General features: G+C 36.8%; 1 protein-coding gene across 1 annotated transcript in view; it reads left to right on the plus strand.

The window, feature by feature from the left end:
• Positions 1 to 18,976, plus strand: part of LOC135721514 (synaptic vesicle glycoprotein 2C-like) — a 39,998-nt gene extending 21,022 nt beyond the window's left edge. The window contains exons 4-13 of the mRNA XM_065243815.2: positions 502 to 653; positions 7,622 to 7,755; positions 8,863 to 8,952; positions 9,116 to 9,226; positions 9,569 to 9,657; positions 10,231 to 10,395; positions 12,970 to 13,103; positions 15,657 to 15,860; positions 16,161 to 16,320; positions 16,913 to 18,976. Of these exons, the coding sequence (XP_065099887.1) occupies positions 502 to 653; positions 7,622 to 7,755; positions 8,863 to 8,952; positions 9,116 to 9,226; positions 9,569 to 9,657; positions 10,231 to 10,395; positions 12,970 to 13,103; positions 15,657 to 15,860; positions 16,161 to 16,320; positions 16,913 to 17,096 (1,423 nt within the window). The 3' untranslated portion in view covers positions 17,097 to 18,976. The remainder of the gene's footprint in view (positions 1 to 501; positions 654 to 7,621; positions 7,756 to 8,862; positions 8,953 to 9,115; positions 9,227 to 9,568; positions 9,658 to 10,230; positions 10,396 to 12,969; positions 13,104 to 15,656; positions 15,861 to 16,160; positions 16,321 to 16,912) is intronic.
• The last annotated feature ends 1,558 nt before the right edge of the window (positions 18,977 to 20,534 follow it).

Consider the following 20,534-nt stretch of genomic DNA (forward strand, 5'->3'; position numbering starts at 1 on the left):
CAGTTGTTCTTTACAAGATATGGGATCCTATTTATCACAGTTCTGAATGATATAAATGTTTTCAGTTATCTCTATTTTTCTCTTGCCGACTGTGGTTTTCCCATCTCATGACTGTGTCAGATGAATTATTGATATTGAGCTACTGATCTTCTGGAATGAGATCAGAGAGAGAGGAGAGATCGAGATTTATTGATTTTTTTTTTAGATCAGACTGAATTTCTCTTCTCTTTTCAGTGTGATGTAACACAACTTCTTCCCTTTCATGTGTTTGTTATTTATTTCATTTTTCTCTTTATAAGCGGGTGAAACCTTTTACTGTAGCTCTTAAAAGAGATTTTATATATTCAATGTGCACGAAATCTTATAAACCTGAAATGTTATTTATGTGCCTGAAAATGACTTTATTGATCACTAAAATAGTGCTGCACGATCTTGAAAAAAAAATGTGATATTTGTGTCCTGCTAGCGTGCGTATATTACATTTTTTGTGATGTTTTTCAGGATCGGCGGTGCCGTTCCGATCGTGTTCTCATACTTCGCTGAGTTTTTGGCTCGTGAGAAGCGTGGAGAGCATCTGAGTTGGCTCTGTATGTTCTGGATGGTGGGTGGGATCTACGCCTCAGCCATGGCCTGGGCCATTATACCACACTATGGTGAGTGACAACACCAACTGACCAATCAGAGAGCTCCCCTGGAATTTCCTGCGCTATAAGCGGCATTCATGTATAAGATTGTATTGTGTATACACATCAGTCACTGCTGCGTACATAAAAGTGGCGATTAAAGGGATAGTTCAACCAATAATTATATTTAACCCATGATTTACTCACCCCGAAGCCGTCCGAGATGCATATGTCGATAATTTTTCAGACAAACACATTTTCAGTTATTTTAGAAAATATCTTATATTTTCCAGCTGCTAAACAGTGAAGTTATGGGGTCCACGTCCTTCAAGTCTAAAAAAATGTGTATATACCCTTCCCCAAAGAAATCCAGACGGCTCCAGGATGATAAACAAAGGCCTTCTGAGGGTAATCCGCGCAGTGATTTGATAGAAATATCCATATTTAAAACTTTATAAACAAAAATAACTAGCTTCCGTAAGCACCGCCATGCGGATGAGACTAAGATGGCGGCGTTATCAGAAGCTAGTTATTTTCATTTATAAAGTTTTAAATGTCGATATTTCTACAGCAAACAGTCCCTTAACTTTACATTTAATTAACTGAAAGATCTAAAACATTTTCTAAAATATCTGAAAAATGATGGACATAATGCATCTTGGACGGCTTCGGGGTGAGTTAATCATGGGTTTAATATCATTTTTGGCTGAACTATCCCTTTATTGCTGTTTTATTTTCACTAACATCATTCTAGGCAAGTAGCTTCTTTAATTAGATTTATGAGTGAATGTTTTGGAAGAAAAATGATCATATCTTTCAAGACATTTTGATTTGTACCAAAGACATTGGATATAACATGATTAAGCAATGATACTATCATGTATAGGGGACAATGCAATGCTCAATATGGCCACTTTGGGACTTTACAGAAGTCCCGCCTTCCAGTTGAAAGAACCAATCATCAATCGATAAAGAATAAAGGTGTGTTCGAGCTCATGTAGCGCTGCACAGACTGTTAGGCGAGGTTTGCCGCCTGCAGTCGAGTAAGGAGCCGTTATTTTGGACACCTGCTGCTTGCCGTAGTGCGCCGTGTTTCCTTTTTGTAATCACGAATAAAGTAAATTAGATGGTGAACATATCAAAAAAACATATCAAAGTTGCAACCAGAAACCTTTTATATTGAATATTTTAGTTGCTGTTTATACTGTATGCCTGAAAATAACCTAGATCAGTGGTCTCCAACATGGTGCCCGCACAGAGTCTGTGAGCTGCCCGCCACAGCACATTCTACTAACTATTATGTTTAACATTTATTATATATTTTTTACATTAGCTTGGGTTCTTTTATGTATGTTAACATGATATTAACATATCAACAAGTAAAACAAGAAAGTTGAGTAGACTATATCAAAAAAGTAGCCCTCCAGAATATTTTTCTGTTGTGGGAGCACATGCTCACAAAAAAGTTGGAGACCCCTGGCCTAGATTATGAAAGCTTACGTAACACACACTGTTTCGGCATTTCTGATGTTAATCTGGAGTACCTATAGAGTAGTATGACATCCTTTATATCTCCGAAGAGTCTTAAGTTTAATCAGATTTATAAAAGAAAGATTAGCTTTACCGATTCTTTCCGATAATGTACGAAAAAATGAAGAAGGAGGAGTTACTACCGCGGGAGGAGCGAGTACGAGTCATGCAACACTATACAACACTGTTTAACTTATGATTCACTACATGTTTGTGTCATTTATATAATATGCACGCGCCTATTTCCAACATAAGACAGAAGTCTTATTTACCGCATGCAACTCATGACCCGGTTGGGAAAATCCAGCGCATCAAACACACACGCAAAACTCCGCTGCTACCCTGGATAATAATCCATTGTTTTCATAAGGCTGGCTTTCTTCTCCTAACATCCAAAACACAATTCTTCTTTCTTGCCATTGTTGAGTTTTGAAATTAAACAAAGCTGTCGCGTGTGATAAGATGTTTGCAAGTTCTAGCGTCTCCCGCTGATTGACGGGTGGGCGGGGTTTTCCGGGGGAAGTGCCCATATAAAGAAGTGATACGTATAGAAACCCCTAAAACGTCAGCTGGACCCATAATGGAAAAATCTTTCCGAAACTTGCTTTTTTGACACTTTGCCTACATTTAGCGTGAGGAAACAACTCTAACTGTGTTAATAAGTCAGAATGTATGAAATATCATTGAACCACCCCTTAAAAAATTACTGAGGATAACCCGGATGTGACCTCATTGACGAACAATTATAGGGGCAGAGAACCGTTAATTCTCTGGATTTAAACATTATTGAAAACATTTGGGATAATGTGAGTACAGAAAATATGTAACGCTGTGCTCATGTTTTTTGGAGGGAGGTATTTAAATGCAAAAATCGTACGTACTGGGCCTATAAGTCAGTCAGCATAAGGTATTACACTCCACTGAGCGATGTGTTGTTTGTTCTTCATTCTGCTAAACATCTCTCTGTGCTTTATTATCACCACAGCTTCATAGTGCAGAGATGACAGCTCAATTTCAATGAAGGAGTAGAAACAGGATGAGTTACAGTACAGGAAAATGTGTGGTTCTCTCCGGTTCTTCTTTTCTTCGGCTGGTAATTGAGGTCAATGGCTTAGTGTCTTATGTTTTAACAGTTTGTGAGGTCAGGTACAGCGGTTCTGCCGCAGTGACTCCATCACTGAAGGACTGAGGCGAGAGGACGCTGGAGATCCAGTTAATTATGTGTGTGTGGGGGACCAGTTAAAGTTGGTTTCAATTTCAAATGCAACCATTAAAATTTGTTTTAAAGTAGAAATTGACATCCTGGCGATGATTGTTTTTTATCAAAGAAGATTTTTATGAAATTGAGCTGGCATGCAACAGTAAAAGCTGACAATTTTATAGAATGAGTTATAAATCCCTTCCAAACATTATAGCAAAACTTATGCTCTTATAAAATCAGCGAAAACAATCACAGTTGTATTAATGACAATCACTGTAACAAAACAAAAAAAGCATAATGTGTTTACGTACATTGAATCTCACTCAACTCAAATAAGAGAAATAAAATTACATAAATGTAAATTGCGTTTTTAAATTTAAAAAAAAATATACAATATATTCAAGAGAAAACATTTTCGGGCGTTTATAATAAAAAACATCTTTGAGGATGAAGCTATGGGTATCCCTACAAAGCTCACTTTCATGCTAGTTGTAAAACTAATGGCAAATGTTAGGTAAGGGATAATGTAGAGGCAGCCGGTAGTTATTGGGAAATAAGCCCCGACAGTGTGATCAGGACCCGACGCGAAGCGGAGGGTCTTGTATCACACTGAAGGGGCTTATTTCCCAATAACTACCGGCTGCCTCTACATTATCCCGCTTATTACACGGCTACTTGCCACATTAGAAAAAAAACTGGACATGAATATGAATTTGAAACATTTTATTGGCATATTTGTTTTAAATTAACATTTTTATCCTTCCGTGAAACTTTGCACAGATGCATAAAATGATCGTAATACCTTATTAAGATCCTCTGCTTCATACTTGTCTCCATTTTTTTCTCTTTTAGCCAGTCTTTGAGAAGTTTTAATGCCCATTCTGTATTTTGTGTGTGTTGGCTTTGTAGCTGTCATGCTCTATTTTGTCAAGTTCAGTCTCAGTAAGCTGTCTGTGTCTTGTCGTGGTTGTCCAGTGTTTGTCACAAGATGGCGCCAAACAGACAGTAATCTTTATTGATCTTTATTGGCGCGGAGCGATTTTACTCGTGCAAGTAGTCCGGCTATGCGTTATTATTTTGGAGCGGTTATTATTTGAAAAGAACGAACCTGCAAGTGTCTCAACTGACCAATCAGAATCAAGCATTCCAGAGAGCCGTGTAATAAATAAGAATAACAGTTAATTTTTTGTCCTTTCCCTACTAAAAACAGTTTAGAAGAGATTTGGTTGTAATATGAATAGAACGGTTATCTATTTCTAAAGGAAATTAATTTGGTTATTTGTAAGGTTGCAATAATGTCTGTAGTCAGTGGCGTATTTAACACAACTACTAGAATATCAACAAATCAATGTATGTATGATGTCAAGCTGGTCTAGACTGTTTTTATTATGTAAGAGATGTTTGATGTGATGCTAATGAATGCACTTTCTCTGCACGCTGCATTATTCACAGTGTGTGCATGTCTTTACACTCAGTGTGCCAAGAAGTCATTTTATTACACACATTATCTATATTATAAGATTTCTGTGGTCACTGATCAACTCTTTATAACTTCAGTCTTAATGACTGCCAGATAATCTGCTCTTCCTGTAGGGTTTATGGGATGTGAGAAGGCAGAAATGCAAGAGAGAGAGAGAGAGAGAGAGAGAGAGAGCTTTAAGGATGTAATATATCTTATCTCTTTGGTAATGTATCTCTGTGTCTCTACAGCTGTGTGTGTGTGTGTGTGTGTGTGTGTGCGTGCGTGCGTGCGTGCGTGCGTGCGTGCGTGCGTGCGTGCGTGCGTGCGTGCGTGCGTGCGCGCGTGCGTGTGTGTGTGTGTGTGTGTGCGCGAGCATGCGTGTGTGCGTGTGTTTGTGTATTAATAAATATTAATACATATTCATATGTATAAATATTAATACATTAATAAAAATATTTCACAATATTTTTGTGGTCTAATTTTCATTTTAAATTAATTAAAACATTTTTATATGAAATATTATTATTTCATAATATTATAAATATTATTAAAAACATAAATATGAATGATATTAAAATTAATTTAAAGTCCCACTCCTGTTGCCAGACAGTGCCAGCATTTTTATGGTTTACACAAATTTTTTACTCATTCCGCGCCAGACATTTTTTTAAAGTTTCCCGTTAGCATTTTTTGTGAGTTTTACAAAAGTTTCTCAAAATGTGAAATATTTTTTTTCTAAAAATATATAAACATACTGTACAAATATATCAAATGAAAGAACAGACCCTCTGCTTTTAAACAAACAATAAACAAACAAACAAGCAAAACGGGATAAAAACTTTTCATCCTATAGTTTTTTTCTCTCCTTATAAACTCCTAAATATGGGTATTTTTCTTTAAAAATACACATTTTTAACAAAAAGCTGAAATAATTGCATTTTTGTGAAGAAATTTTGGTAACACTTTACAATAAGATTCATTAGTTTACATTAGTTAATGTATTAACTAACATGAACAAACTATGAGCAATTCATTTGTTATGGTATTTATAAATTTTTGTTAAAGTTAGTTAATAGAAATAAAGCTTTTAATTGTTTGCTCATGTTAGTTCACAGTGCATTAACTAACGGTAACAAGATTTTAATAAAGTATTAATAATTGTTGAAATTAACATTAACAAAGATTAATAAATGCTGTATAAGTGCAGTTCATTATTAGTTCATGTTAACTAACTAATGTTAACTAATGAACCTTATTGTAAAGTGTTACTGAATTTTTTTTTAGAGATTAGATTCAAAATGATTATCAAAACATACACAGAGTTTAAAATTAGTAAATAACGTTTTGGCTTTAGTTTTTTCATAAATTGGGTAATCGCGGTATTGCAGATTAACATAGAAATTCATCAGAACACTTTTTTATGCAAATGTTTTCTCTTAATTAACGGCAGGGAAAGAATGAATGTCTTCCAGAAAGAAAATTTTTTTCTATAAATATATAAACATACAATATATCAAATGAAAAAACAGACCCTCTGCTTTAAACAAGCAAACAAAAAATTTAAAAAAATTCATTATATCTTTAATTGTTTGCTTTTTATAACCTCTAAAATGTTTCTTCAATAATACAACATTTTGAGTAAAAAACTGAGATTGTTGCATTTTTGTAAAGGACTTTTGTTAGAGATCAGATTCAGAACGATGATTAAAACATACGTAGCGATTTAGCTGTTTCCGAATCGGTGGATGCTTAAGTGTTTTATAAGTTAAGGGAGAGCACCACCTAGTGAATAATAGCAAAAATATGGATTGCCGTAAAAACTTGTTAGGGAAGCATCATTGGCAGGGTTAATGAGAAATGATTTGTAAATGGCGGGGAAAGAGTTAATACGCTTTAAGTCAAACCATGCACAAATGCATAATTCAGCATCATTGCTGTGTTTTTTTCCAAAAATTTGACTTTCTCAAAGATAGTCTCAATAGATATTATGTATGTAATGCCGTATAGACTCGACACTAAAACGATTGCAGCACAGCTGCTTCACTTCTGTGATGCTCACACGTGTTAACATCAGCGCTAAAAAATGCTTTGCAAAGTATGCAAGTTCATGAATGCATTGTGAGAAATCGGATTTAGCCTTCAAGTGTCTGAAACTGCCGAATTTATTATCTATTTAAACATATCTATAATACGAGGTGGTGCGATTGAGTGGAGGCGGGGACAAATTTGCATATTCATGTGTCTTCATTTCAATGTTTTCTTAGCCTGCTCGAAGACACTTTTCTGTCCTTTAAGGTGTTTTGAGTTTCTCATCTGTGCTCACCCACAGCTGTCCTGTAAGGAAATCTCACAGCTCTCAACATTTCTCACTTCTGAATAAAACGCACACACATGCACCATATGGTCCTGCTCCGCCTCTAGACATTTCCAGCAGTCGTGTGGAAAACGATCACAACTTTAATGATTATTTTTCACTGTGTGTGTGTGTGTGTGTGTATGTGTGTATGTGTGTTCAGCAGTATAGTCCTGGAGGACTTCTTAATAGACTCTCATACACACACACACAAACTTATTCACTGTGAAATTCACTCGCTCTGCTGAAATTACTTTGCATTCTCGTTTGGGTTAAACTGTTTTGGCTTCTCACAAAATAATCTTTTGATTTAAACCAGTAACCCGCTATCTAGCAACCATCCAGAACATCCTAGAAACCTTACAGTAACATGCTCAAATGTATACAATGTATCACCTGAAGTTAATCAACATATTTGTCTTCTCTCTGTGTGTGTATGTTTGTGTGTGCAGGATGGAGTTTCAGTATGGGTTCAGCTTATCAGTTTCACAGTTGGAGGGTTTTTGTTGTCGTCTGCGCTCTGCCCTGTGTCTCTGCTGTCGTGGCTCTGACATTTATGCCAGAGAGTCCACGCTTCTATCTGGAGGTAACCTGTGTGAGAGAGAGAACGGACTGAGTGTGTTTTTGTTATGGTTTGAGCATATAAACTGTTTACTGTCAGATTTAAAGGGTTAGTTCACCCAAAAATGAAAATAATATCATTATTGTCTCACCCTCATGTGGTTCCAAACTCGTAAGACCTCTGTTCATCTTTGGAAAACTCAAATCTTTGGAGCTTTCTGACCCTCCATTGAAAATCTATGTACTGTCCATGTCCAGAAAGGTAATAAAAACATCATCAAAGTAGTCCATGTGACATCATTGGGTCAGTTAGAATGTGTTGAAACATGAAAGAAACATTTTGCTCTAAAAAAAAGACTTTATTCAGCATTGTTTTCTCTAAAGGTTTTGTTGTGAAGCGCATGCGCGAGACTAAAGTGACTGCAATGACACGGCTGACGTGTTATCTGGTGCGCCCCAGCTGTTTTTTTTGTTCGAGCTTCGTTTACATTCTGAGGGGGATGCATGCTGTAAGTTGAAAAAAACAACTTTGCAAACATGTCTGAGGATAACACGTCAGCCACGTCACGTGACTTTAGTCTCGCGCATTCGCTTCACAACAGACGCGGAAGAGAAGACAATGCTGAATAAAGTCTTAATTTTTGTTATTTTTGGAATTTCCGAAATGTATGTTTGATGCTTCAACACATTCTAACTGACCCACTGATGTCACATGGACTACTTTGATGTTTTATTACCTTTCTGGACATGGGACGGTATACCGTACATAGATTTTCAAAGGAGGGTCACAAAGATTTCGGACAAAATCTAAAACATCTTAAACTGTGTTAATGATAACTGTCAATATAATCAGGAGAAATAAATCAATTATGATTTATTTATATGTGCTGATGCATAATACAATGATTGTTAGATGAAGGATCATAGATGGATGAATGTATGGATAATATCTATTATAGGCAGATATATAAACAATATCCACCTTCAGTATATAGACAGGTTACATTTTTTTTACTTTATGCATCTGTCTCCTCTAATTTCACTTTACTGTAATTCTGAATGCTGTATGTGGATAATCATAATAATAATGATCGCCATTGACTGATGTATGCTTGGTACTCTGTGTGTACAGATGGGAAAACATGACGAGGCCTGGATGGTTCTTAAACAGATTCATGACACCAACATGCGAGCTCGTGGAGAACCGGAGAAAGTGTTTACTGTGAGACTCTCTCTATCTATCTCTCTTACACATTCACACACACGCTTACGAATGCTTACAATCTGTGCTTTAAGATGAAGTTTTACAGCATGAACTGTACTTACAATCTCAGACATTAAAAGAAGTGCAGTAATCTTATGTCTCTCTCTGTCTCCCCCTGCAGGTCAATCGTATAAAGATCCCAAAACAGATGGATGAACTGGTCGAGATGCAGTCAGAGTCTACCAACCCTGTACTCAAAGTCTTATTCAGAATCAAGAATGAACTGCGTGGAGTAAGTGAAGAAAACATTGATCTTAAATCAGCCATCTGATTCTTTCTCTCTATAGCATTGCAACATTGGAAAAATAATCAAATACACAAATGCCTATCAGCAAAAATCTCAGTGCTAAAGTTAAGAGCATGTGGGCAAACACTTGATTTTACTTAAAAAAGCTGCTTTTTTTGTTTGAACAACTACATTCAGGATCTGGTTTCGAAAGCTCCATCTGGTGATCTGAGCAGATGAAATTTTGTGCTGATTAATCTTTGCTTCAGCATTTCTTCATTGTTTATTCAAAGGAAAAACTGTGTGTGATTTATGCATTAATGTAATGGTGCGTGTTTGTGTGTGTAGATCTGGCTGACGTTCATGAAGTGTTGGGATCACCCTGTCAAGGAAAACACTATGAAGTTGGCTATCGTCTGGTTTTCGCTGTCTTTTGGGTGAGACAGCAGATTGACCGCTGATTCACAACCACTATACTTACACACATTATTACACAGCTGAGTCCTGATTATAGACATCACACAACCCTAACCCCTGTAATAGAAGTGTATGGAGAAAAAAAGAGCAATGAGCAATGAAGGAGGAGATTGGGGAGGAGGAGGGATGATTTTATTATTCTGGTAAAGGCATGTAGGCTTGACCTGACTGAATGTTTTTGGTGTAGGTACTGTACCCAGTTTACTTAAAAAATCACACTACGAAACTTAAAAAAAACACTATTCTATTTTGAAATGAGGCTCGAAACTCAGATTGGGCACTTCCTGTTTGAAATCAAGTTGCCAAAACAGACTAATTACTATAACTATATTTTAAAAGTTTATTTTTTATTTTATTTTGAATGAATGTAACTTTTGTTGTAGTCTTAATAATTTCATGTTTTCACTCACTTTGGTACAAAATAAAAAAAATTCACATAGAAACACATATGGATATAACTGGAGTCAGTCATTCAAGAATAAAGTTACAGAATTCTTACAGGGGTTTACACTGATATCACTTCCTTTGCACAGGTATTATGGTCTGTCTGTTTGGTTCCCTGATGTCATAAAGCACCTGCAGGCGGATGAATATGCGTCTCGAGTGAAGCTCCACAATAATGAGAGAACCGAAGATTTCACCTTTAATTTCACTCTGGAGAACCAGATTCATAAAAATGGAGTTTTCATCAATGACAGGTAAGTAAAAAGTAGAGTGCTAGAACCTCCTGTAAAACCTCTTGAACCCCCATAGAACCTCATCTAGAATCTACTATAGAAACTCCTCTAGAACCCACTCTAGAACCTCATATAGAACCCAATCTAGAACCTCTCTTTAGAACCCACTTTAATTCACAATACAAACCACTTTTTAGAACCAGAAGCTTTTTAGAACCTGCTGTAGAACCCACTCCTCCTGTAGAATCCACTCTAGAACCTATTTTTAGAACCCACTTTACAACTCACTTTACAGTTCTACAAGAGGTTTTTTACTCACTTTACAGCTCGAGAACCTCCTGTAGAACCAAATCTCCCATAGAACCTCTTTTAGTACCCACTCTAGAACCTCCTATAGTACCCACTCTAGAACCTCACGTAGAACCCAATCTAGATCCTCCTATAGTACCCACTCTAGAACCTCCTATAGAACCCACTTTAAAACTCACACTAAAACCCACTCTTTAGAACCAGAACCTTTTTAGAATCTTTTATAAAACCTTATGTAGAACCCAATCTAGAACCTCTTAGAACCCACTTTACAACTCGCTCTTTAGAGCCAGAACCTCTTTAGAATATCCTATAGAAACTTCTGTAGAACCCACTCTAGAACCTCCTATGGAAACCAATCTAGATCCTTCCATAGAACCTCCTATAGTACCCACTCTAGAACCTCCTATAGAACCCACTTTTAAACTCACACTACAACCCACTCTTTAGAACCAGAACCTTTTTAGAATCTTTTATAAAACCTTATGTAGAACCCAATCTAGAACCTCTTAGAACCCACTCTTGAACCCACTTTACAACTCACTCTTTAGAGCCAGAACCTCTTTAGAATATCCTATAGAACCTTCTGTAGAACCCACTCTAGAACCTCCTATAGTACCCACTTTAGAACCTCCTGTGGAACCCAATCTAGAACCTCCTATAAAACCCACTCTAGAACCTATTTTTGGAACCCACTTTACAACTCTCTTTTTAGAACCAGAACCTCTTTAGAATATCCAATAGAACCTTCTGTAGAACCAACTCTAGAACCTCTGCTAGAACCCAATCTAGAACATCACATAGAACCCAATCTAGAACCTCTCTTTAGAACCCACTTTAAAGGGCCGTTCGCATGCTCGCGCAAAGCACTTGCCTTTAATGGCATTTACTAATATTGGATATTTCTTGCAATAAAAACTTTTGCATTTGTTTACATGTCACTGAATATGTAAATATGGTGTTCTTGTTGCATTTACACAGCAGGTAACCAGTAGAACCTCCTGTAGAACCTCATTTAGAGGGCACTGGTCATGGTGCAATGTGACCCACATGTCCATTAGCAGTTTATAAAAATGTGATTCTGTGTGGGTCTTCTGAGTGTTACTTCTTTTTAAGTAATAAATATCAAAAGGTCATTTATGTCTTATTATAAAATGGTTAGTTCCAATCCTTGATTCTGATTGGTCAATAGGTGTGCTTTATTCACGATAAAACACAGCTATGACCGCTTCACCCAATGATTCTGTTTATCACTGAAGCCTTAGCAACCACACGTATCGGTTTGTTGTTTTTATTTCAGCTTTCATGCATATTACACATTGGAACACATTTTTGTTCATGGTGAGGGACTATATTTTTCTAGCGGAAGGAATGCTTTTTATTGTTTCAACTTCATGAAAGTTTCAATAATGTATTTTTTTACTTTAATATTGTGTGGTAACGGTTTTATAAAAGCAATAAGGTACTTGAGGCAAGTGCTGTATCGTGAATAAGTAACGGCTGTAGGGATTGCAGGCATTCCTCACAACCTCTTGTACCTTATTGCTTACCTATGTTTATGTGAGATTTTAATATTTATGGTCAGATTTACATTGGAAATGCATTTGAATTAAAGAGGCAAATATTTCACAATGTGATTTTACATCACACATCCAAGATCACACATCCGTGAGATTTGTTTACTTATCTCATCTATTCCTTATTTACCTTAATACGTTTGTTTGCAGAAACTCTTAAGTTTGCAACAAAAGCACATGAAGTTATTCAACTATTGTTAGTGTGTTTGCGCGCGTGTTTGCGTGCATGTGTGTGTGTGTGTGTGTATTTCAGTGGTCTCTCTCATAAATAATCTCTTAGTGTTCAGTTAATGTATCATTCAGACACAGTGCAGGAAATTAAAAAGCTCTTATCTCTCCTCCTCCTTTCTTCTCTCTCTCTCTCTCCCTTAGTCTCTTTCTTCCTCTGTCCTCCAACTTTATCATTTTTATCTGGCCCCTATAGAGGAGAAGAAACTCTTATCTTTTGTTGTTGTAGAGCACAGCTCCCATCCACAGCCAGCGGCCCATTACTGAACAGATTCAATCAAATTGCGCAAAACATTTTGTGTACAAGAAGGAGCACAACGAGAATTAATGAGATGTGAGATGTTTTGGCGGTATATTTACTGGTTGCACATGTTAAAATTTTTCTAGAGGAGGAGGGGAAGGTTTTTTTATATTAGTTTTGCTGATTGATATAATAGTTTTGAGTCAGTTGTGATTCTGTGCTGTCTTCTTCTGCTTTCAGGTTCATTGGCATGAAGTTTAAGTCGGTGACTTTTGTGGACTCCACATTTCAGAGCTGTTACTTTGAGGATGTGACCTCCATCAATTCTTTCTTTAAAAATTGCACCATCATAGAGGCGTTCTTCTATAACACAGGTACATGTGAATACAACTCATATTTATGTTGTGTTGTCTCATTTCCTGCACTTATTGGTTTAGACATGGAGGTGGTTGATAGGTTAATAAAAACTCTACAACCATATTGGCTTACGAAACACATCACATCACTTGGTTTATTATCTTTGACAGTGGTTGTGAACAATAATGAAATTCTTGTAGTTTTATAGTAAAAGAAATGAATGGCTTTGTCCTTTATTCTCTTCTGTAAGATTAATACCTGGAGATGAATGATTTGAGACGAACACAATGTCTTTCGTAGCAATGTTTGATGTTTAAAGATAACAATGGAGTAAAAACCTTTGACTTTGAAGTTGAAATAACCTCTAATTTATGTGCATTTGGAGGCAAGTAGATACATTAGGCCAATGAAAGATTAAAGCTTAGAGTACTGATAACATAGCAAGACCTAAAAACAATAAGAATAACCACAAAAAAATGAATTAACATGATGAGGTTTCATAAAGAAAGAAACTGTGTGTCTGTGCTTGCATGCGTGTGTGTGCTGTACATTTCATTTGAGTGTTGACATTGATTCATAACAGGATTTGATTTGCTTCAGGCGTGTGTTTTGGGAAGGCTGATTGGCTCATTTTAGGATCTGCTGACTCAAAAGCCCACTTCATACAAACTACAAATCTCAGCAGAACAAACACAAACATGCCTTATGAAAGAAAGATCAGAGGCCTCATAGGAAATTGAGTTCTCTCTAAATTCATGTTTCTAAGCAATTTCTGAACTACTCAACAAAATGACAAAAGAAATAGTATATGTGTGTATGGTGATGAAAGCAGGTTTGGAGAAATGCTCATGTTTACTAATAGTTTTATCTTTAAGGGTTAAACCAACTAAAGTTCGTCTTGTGCTATATAAGCAGGGTTGCCATGTTTTCAAGGCAAAACCCACCCAATTGCTTTTCAAAACTTGCCCAAAACTAGCCCAATCACGTTTCAAGGAGGTGGTAAAAATTGCGTTCCAGGGGTAAAATCTGCATTTTTGATGAGGTACATCTGTTCAAATTTGCCTTCCCGGGGCTACCGTAATTTCCGACCTATAAGCCGCACCAGAGTATAAGCCGCATCATTCAAAAATGAATGCGTCAGTCAGACGAAATAACATATAAAGCATATATATATATATATATATATATATAACATATATATAACATATATATAACATATCGCAGTGCACTATATGTGGCATTTATTTATAAAATTATTTCACAAAATCTGCGCCGAAAAACGCACATTTCATCTGGAGAGGCAAGTTATTCAACTAAACAATAGCACACAGAACAGTTGGCTGAATAGATGTTCGTAATCGTAACATTATTAGTTATTTACAAGATAAACAATAGCATACAGAACTTACCTGGAAGGTTGAATAGGCTAAATTAACTGAACAAGCCACCGAGCATCAAGTTCGCGGACTGGTCATACAACATCACTGAATCCACTGAATTGCATAAATACAGGAGCAACGTATAGCGGACTCTCGCGACTGTAGACGGTAATGATGTTTCTCTTGCCTCATAAATGTAAAAATTAATTCATACAGACTTAAAGGCACCCCTGAGGAAAAGACGCAGCACCAGCCAAAATATGAAACAATGCGACTTATAGTCTGGAAAATATGCTAATTATCACATTATTGGGATCTCTTTTAACCCATGGACTTACAGTAGCACAGCCTACAGTAGCAGTATTAAAGGTGCCATTTTTCGTGATCCCATTTCGTGATCCCAACTTAAGTCGGTGTGTAAGGTTGCTGTTATGCTACGTACACACCAAAGGCAGGGCATCACGTTACTCGCTATATATTACTCGCGGGATTTAAGTTCGTGTCATGCAAATTTTTTGCTTGAGTTGAATATTTTCAACTCGGGCGAAGACGCGTTTGAGGCAGTAGCGTGTGTTTTTTGCGGCAAACGCGCCACCCATTTCACGTCATTCACATCGCCCTACGCGAGGACGCATCTGATCGTGTCTTTGCATTGACTATGTATGTAATCTACTTGAACAAATCATTGAACTCGCATCTGGTGTGAACCTACAGTTAGGGCATAAATAATGCCTGCATTACTTACAACATGCACTAAGCTGCTGTTGAATCACAAGGACCGGATACACAATCAGAACTCGTTACGTATTGCTGAAGGAGGGACTTCATAAAACAAGGAAGACATCAGCCCGTGTTTAGGACATTGAAAACAGCAGTATAGATTAAATTAAACTGTGTGCAAAATACTGTGTTTTTACACCCAAAACATAAACGCATGTTATATTGTGCACCATAAACACAATCAAAGAAAAAACGACACTATCAACTTTTAACCCAATTTCACAAGAAAACCGCAGACTTGGCAACCCTGTGTGCGAGACCACCTCACTTAGATGATGTAATTCTAACTATTACCAGAAGAGGACACCAGATCATCCGTATCTTTCTCTATAGATACTGTAGCTTTTTCTGTTTGCGTAAAAAATGTCTCATAAATGTCACTAACACTGTGTTTACCGATGCTCTATGCAGATATTGATGACTCAAAATTCATCGGCTCTTCTGTGATCAACTCCACGTTTGCGCACAATAAGACAGGCTGTCAGATGACATTCGATGACGACTACAGTGCCTACTGGGTCTATTTCATCAACTTCCTTGGAACGCTGGCTGTGTTGCCTGGCAACATCGTCTCCGCCCTGCTGATGGATAAAGTCGGACGTCTGAGCATGTTAGGTGAGAAACTTTACTATTACATTGCAACCCCAGCAAGCAACAGCTTATATAAATACATTTTATGAGTAAACCACTTCTCAAAATTAATTTATTTTTGCAATCATGTATGCAAAAGCCAACATTGATTACAAGGTGTATTGCAAGGTTATAATTTCATTTATTTTTGACACCTATAAAATTTTCACTGATAGATCAAATTTTGCCTATTAGACATCTTTTAAATGCAAAATTGCTTGCTGGGACATTACCAAATATTTAATAAGTGAAAACTAACTTCTTGTTGTTATTGTTTGTGTTTAGGTGGCTCTATGGTGTTGTCTGGCATCAGTTGTTTCTTTCTGTGGTTTGGCACTAGTGAATCAATGATGATAGCGATGTTGTGCCTTTATAACGGACTCAGTATATCCGCCTGGAACTCACTAGACGTGGTGACGGCCGAACTTTACCCCACCAACAGAAGGTACGTGGATGCACAATCTCTCATTGACATTCACATGCATTCCTAGCGGCCTGTCACATGACTTTGCACATGTTCAAAGGCATCAAGCTACAAACATTACCCCCACCTTCTTTCTAAAACAGAAAACCTGATTGGATGGGTAATATACCACACACATTGATCTGACAGCGTTTGTTTTAAATTGTTATTCACTTTCATATGGGTATACACAAAATTCATATAATGCTCATACATACAGCTGGGAAAATAAGTATTTTACACATCAGCATCAGCACAAAAAAAATTCAAACTCCTTCATGTGTTCAATACTTTTTCCCTGTGTCATTTCACCTTATTTATTATGACTCAACTTGTACACTTAAATGTTCTGATTTCTTTGTATAATATATGGCTTGATGGCTACATCTGGTGGAAATTGTGTGTCAATAGCCCACTTAGAAATCCCCTTACTGATAAAAATGCTGATGTGTCAAATATTTCCCCCCCCGCTGTATATAAGTCTTGTGAAGGCCTTTAGACATAAAAACTGTACTGAAATGATTCTGATAATCCACCAAATGCTGCTTATAATTCTTGTAATGCTTTCCTGTAGGGGGACTGGTTTTGGTTTCTGTAATGCCATGTGCAAGTTAGCGGCAGTAATGGGAAATCTAATATTTGGTTCTTTGGTCGGGATCACCAAATCCATTCCCATCCTGCTGGCGTCATCTGTTCTGGTCTGCGGAGGTCTGGTGGGTCTGCGGCTACCCGACACTCGTGCCAACGTCCTCATGTGACCTCACTGTTACTGTACGTGACCTCTGAACCCTCAGGGTGCGGAGGGAGGTGACCACATCATGTGTTGATTTATTGGTTTATTTACATTTTATGTTCAGGTGTTTCGACTTGCCTACGGCCCAGGTTAGACTAAAAAGGGTTTAATGCCTTAGCTACGGTAAAAAAAGTAAAAAGTAAACATCTGTGTTTTGGACAGTAAGCTGGGCGGATGAATTTTTAATGTCAATACACATTCAGCAACTTTAGGTTACCAATAAAAATCAGGTGTTTGTTAATTCTTCATAATTTGTTTATTTGGAATTAGACATTAGCGATAACAGCTTTTATTGTTAGTGTAGTCTTATTCACTGGTGACTTCCACCAAAACATTTCTTAAATAATGAACGAAAACAATAATCCAGTTTACATTTTCTGCTTTTTATAATGATTTAAAAGAAACGCAAACGCTCTCTGCTCAACATTGTCATTAGTGTAGCTCAAATAGACTTCATTCAGTGTCTCTCTTCAGGGTTAAAGGTTTTAAAACAACTCTTAACTTTAACCCCAGCTGCTACGCTTTTCCACGTGCAAATTCTTCCTCGGAAAACTGAATGGCCTTCGCTTCCTATCTGTGCCTCCTGCCTCTGAAATTCCTCCGTCTCCTGTTGTAGTGAAACATCGTATGGCTTAATGTAACGCGTGTGATTATTTTTCCTAATTCTGCCTTCTCATCACATTCCAGACATCCTGATGGTTTATAAATGCAGTTGTGCAATATAAGTGATGTGGGAGAGAACATACAGTATGGCCACATCATGAATAACAAAGCCATTCAGCCTGGTCTGAGTTCGGACCTCGCATGCACTGAATACATTAAGGCCAGAAACATACTTCATGCAACTATGCAAATGCAGGTGTCAATGCTTGCTTAGTGAATCTGTGTGCTGATAAAAATTTTGATCATTGCTACTGTTAGACGTCTGAGCCAGTAAACCAGATGTTATTCAGGTATGAAGATATAAAGCTATAGACATGCTCAGCAATTCACCTCCATGAGAATCTGACGATTATATTGTCCCCTGTATTCACATACTTGCATTAGCGCAGTATGTTTCAGGCCTGATGATCTGAATTATATGTTGTGTGTACTGTATGTCAGGAAAGTAAAGGATTTATTTTGTGACGTAACTTGTAATGGGCAACACTTGCTGTGTAAATGTTATAAAGTGTCGCCCTTTGGATGAAACCGTTGAACCACTTTTTTATTGTCAGATGTGTATGCAAATGTCTCATGTGTACTGTATGTGTAGATAGGTGTTGCATTTATTAAAACAGAGTCATTCCTTAATGTCTATAGATGTTTATTTTGGATGGTGATGTGGTTTAGGGGTGTTATTTATTTCAGTACTTTTTTTGAAAGGTAATCTCGAAATTGGTCAAATTTTATGTAATAAAATGTTTATTTTGAATTTCTAAGCTAAACATGTGGCCTATTTGAAAATAAAAGAGAAACATTAGGAGTATACCATGGTAAAATACACCCCTGCATGTGCGTAATGTTTCAAAGCTTTGTACATTGTGCTTTCTTGAGAAATGAGTTTGTTTCTTTATTGTTTCTTTTAAGATCGAATGTATCGTTATTGTGAGCGTGTGTGATGTCGTACTGAAATGGGTTTTGATCGGTTGTGTATCTGGCATGCCAAAACAAGGAGTCACACATCCGCCCTGTCGAATTCATTTTGTCAAGTGTCTGTGACGTCACTGGCCAAATGTCTCTGATGTATATGAATTTATTTTGAAAAGAGAGAAAAAGTGCCATGTACAATGTAAACTGAAGTGAGGTGGATTCAGTTTGGATCCAGATGTACTGCTATTAAAGAGTTTCATTGTAAGACTCTAATGAAGTCTACTTCTGTTTTTTTCTTTTTAGAAGAATCCCAAAAATATTTTCAGAAGTGCTCCCTAGGAGTGAAAATAAAAATCTCATGGTAATTTTCATACATGACTGAAACAGCTGGACAGTTCCTTTGTACAGTCAAAACAGTCCACTAGATGGCGCATTATAACCAAAAAACTGTATATGCATCACATTCTGTCATCATTATTGTCAGTGTGCAGGGTTGCCAGATTTAAATCAGCCAAATGTCCATTCAAAATTAGTCCAAAAGCAGCCCACTGACTATTCACATACCAACAACTAATAAACAAAATCCTTTCATCTCAAACCCATAGAAAAACATCAATCTGCAAAAACAGTTTAAAAGTAGTCCAATGCTTTCAGTGTGTATACTGTAACACTGTATTAACTAGTTCAGGTCTACAATACTCTTACCAAACCAGTTTACTGTCTGTGTTATGTTTGCTGTAACTTGAGTGGCATCTTCTGTTTGTCCCCCTTTTGCCACCAAAACAGCCCTGACCCGTCCAGGCATGGACTCAATCTTTCTATAAATATCACAAATCACTTTTTCAATTACAGCTACAGTAGCTCGTCTGTTGGATCGGACCACACGGGCCAGCTTTCGCTCCCCCCCATGACCTTGCCGCTGGTTCACTGATTTCCTTCCTTGGGTGAGCGGGGCACAAACTAACGTGGGGTTAATTGTAATGCAGCCACTTAACATATTTCTACAGGGCCGAGCAATCTGTGCTTTTGGTCTTTTTCTCTTGCTGTCAGAAGATTTCCTGTGAATTAGTGAAAAGTTTTGATATTTTGGTTAAGATATTGAACAAAAAGTGTTTTGGAGGCATGAAAGTAAATGTCTTTTTTTTCTGAGTTGGGTGTGTAAGTCACCAAATCCACCAAAACCTTATATTATTTTAATCACTGTCTTTTGGAGCATTTTAAAGCATGTAAGCAACTCCTAGTAACTGATAGCTTGGCCAGAGCTTGACATTTTTGCGATCAATAAAAACACCTGCAAAGCCTGAAAGAGGTCAAGCCTCAGCCAAGTAAGAAAAAGTAACGCAAAAGTAACGTAAGCATTAATTTCCATGAAAAGTAACTAAGTAATGCAATAATTTACTTTTTTGGGGAGTAACTTAATATTGTAATGCATTACTTTTAAAATCCCCATCACTGTCTATGGGGTAAGTTGTACACTGCAAAAAAAAAACTTTGTTTTTTTCTTGTTTTCAGTAAAAATATCAAAAAAATCTTAAATTAAGATGCTTTTTCTTGATGAGCAAAATGACCCAAGAAAATAAGTCTAGTTTTTAGACCAAAAATATCAAATTTAAGTGATTTTGTGCATAAAACAAGCAAAATTATCTGCCAATGGGGGGAAACAAAAAAATCTTGAAATTTTTTCTTAAACACTAAATTCAAGAAAATTTTGCTTACACCATTGGCAAATATTTTTTGCTTGTTTTATGCACAAAATCACTTAAATTTTATATTTTTGGTAAAAACTAGATTTATTTTCTTGGGTCGTTTTGCTCATCAAGAAAAAGCATTT

This window comes from Paramisgurnus dabryanus, chromosome 18 (assembly GCF_030506205.2).
Source record: "Paramisgurnus dabryanus chromosome 18, PD_genome_1.1, whole genome shotgun sequence".
NCBI classification, from domain to species: Eukaryota; Metazoa; Chordata; class Actinopteri; order Cypriniformes; family Cobitidae; genus Paramisgurnus; species Paramisgurnus dabryanus.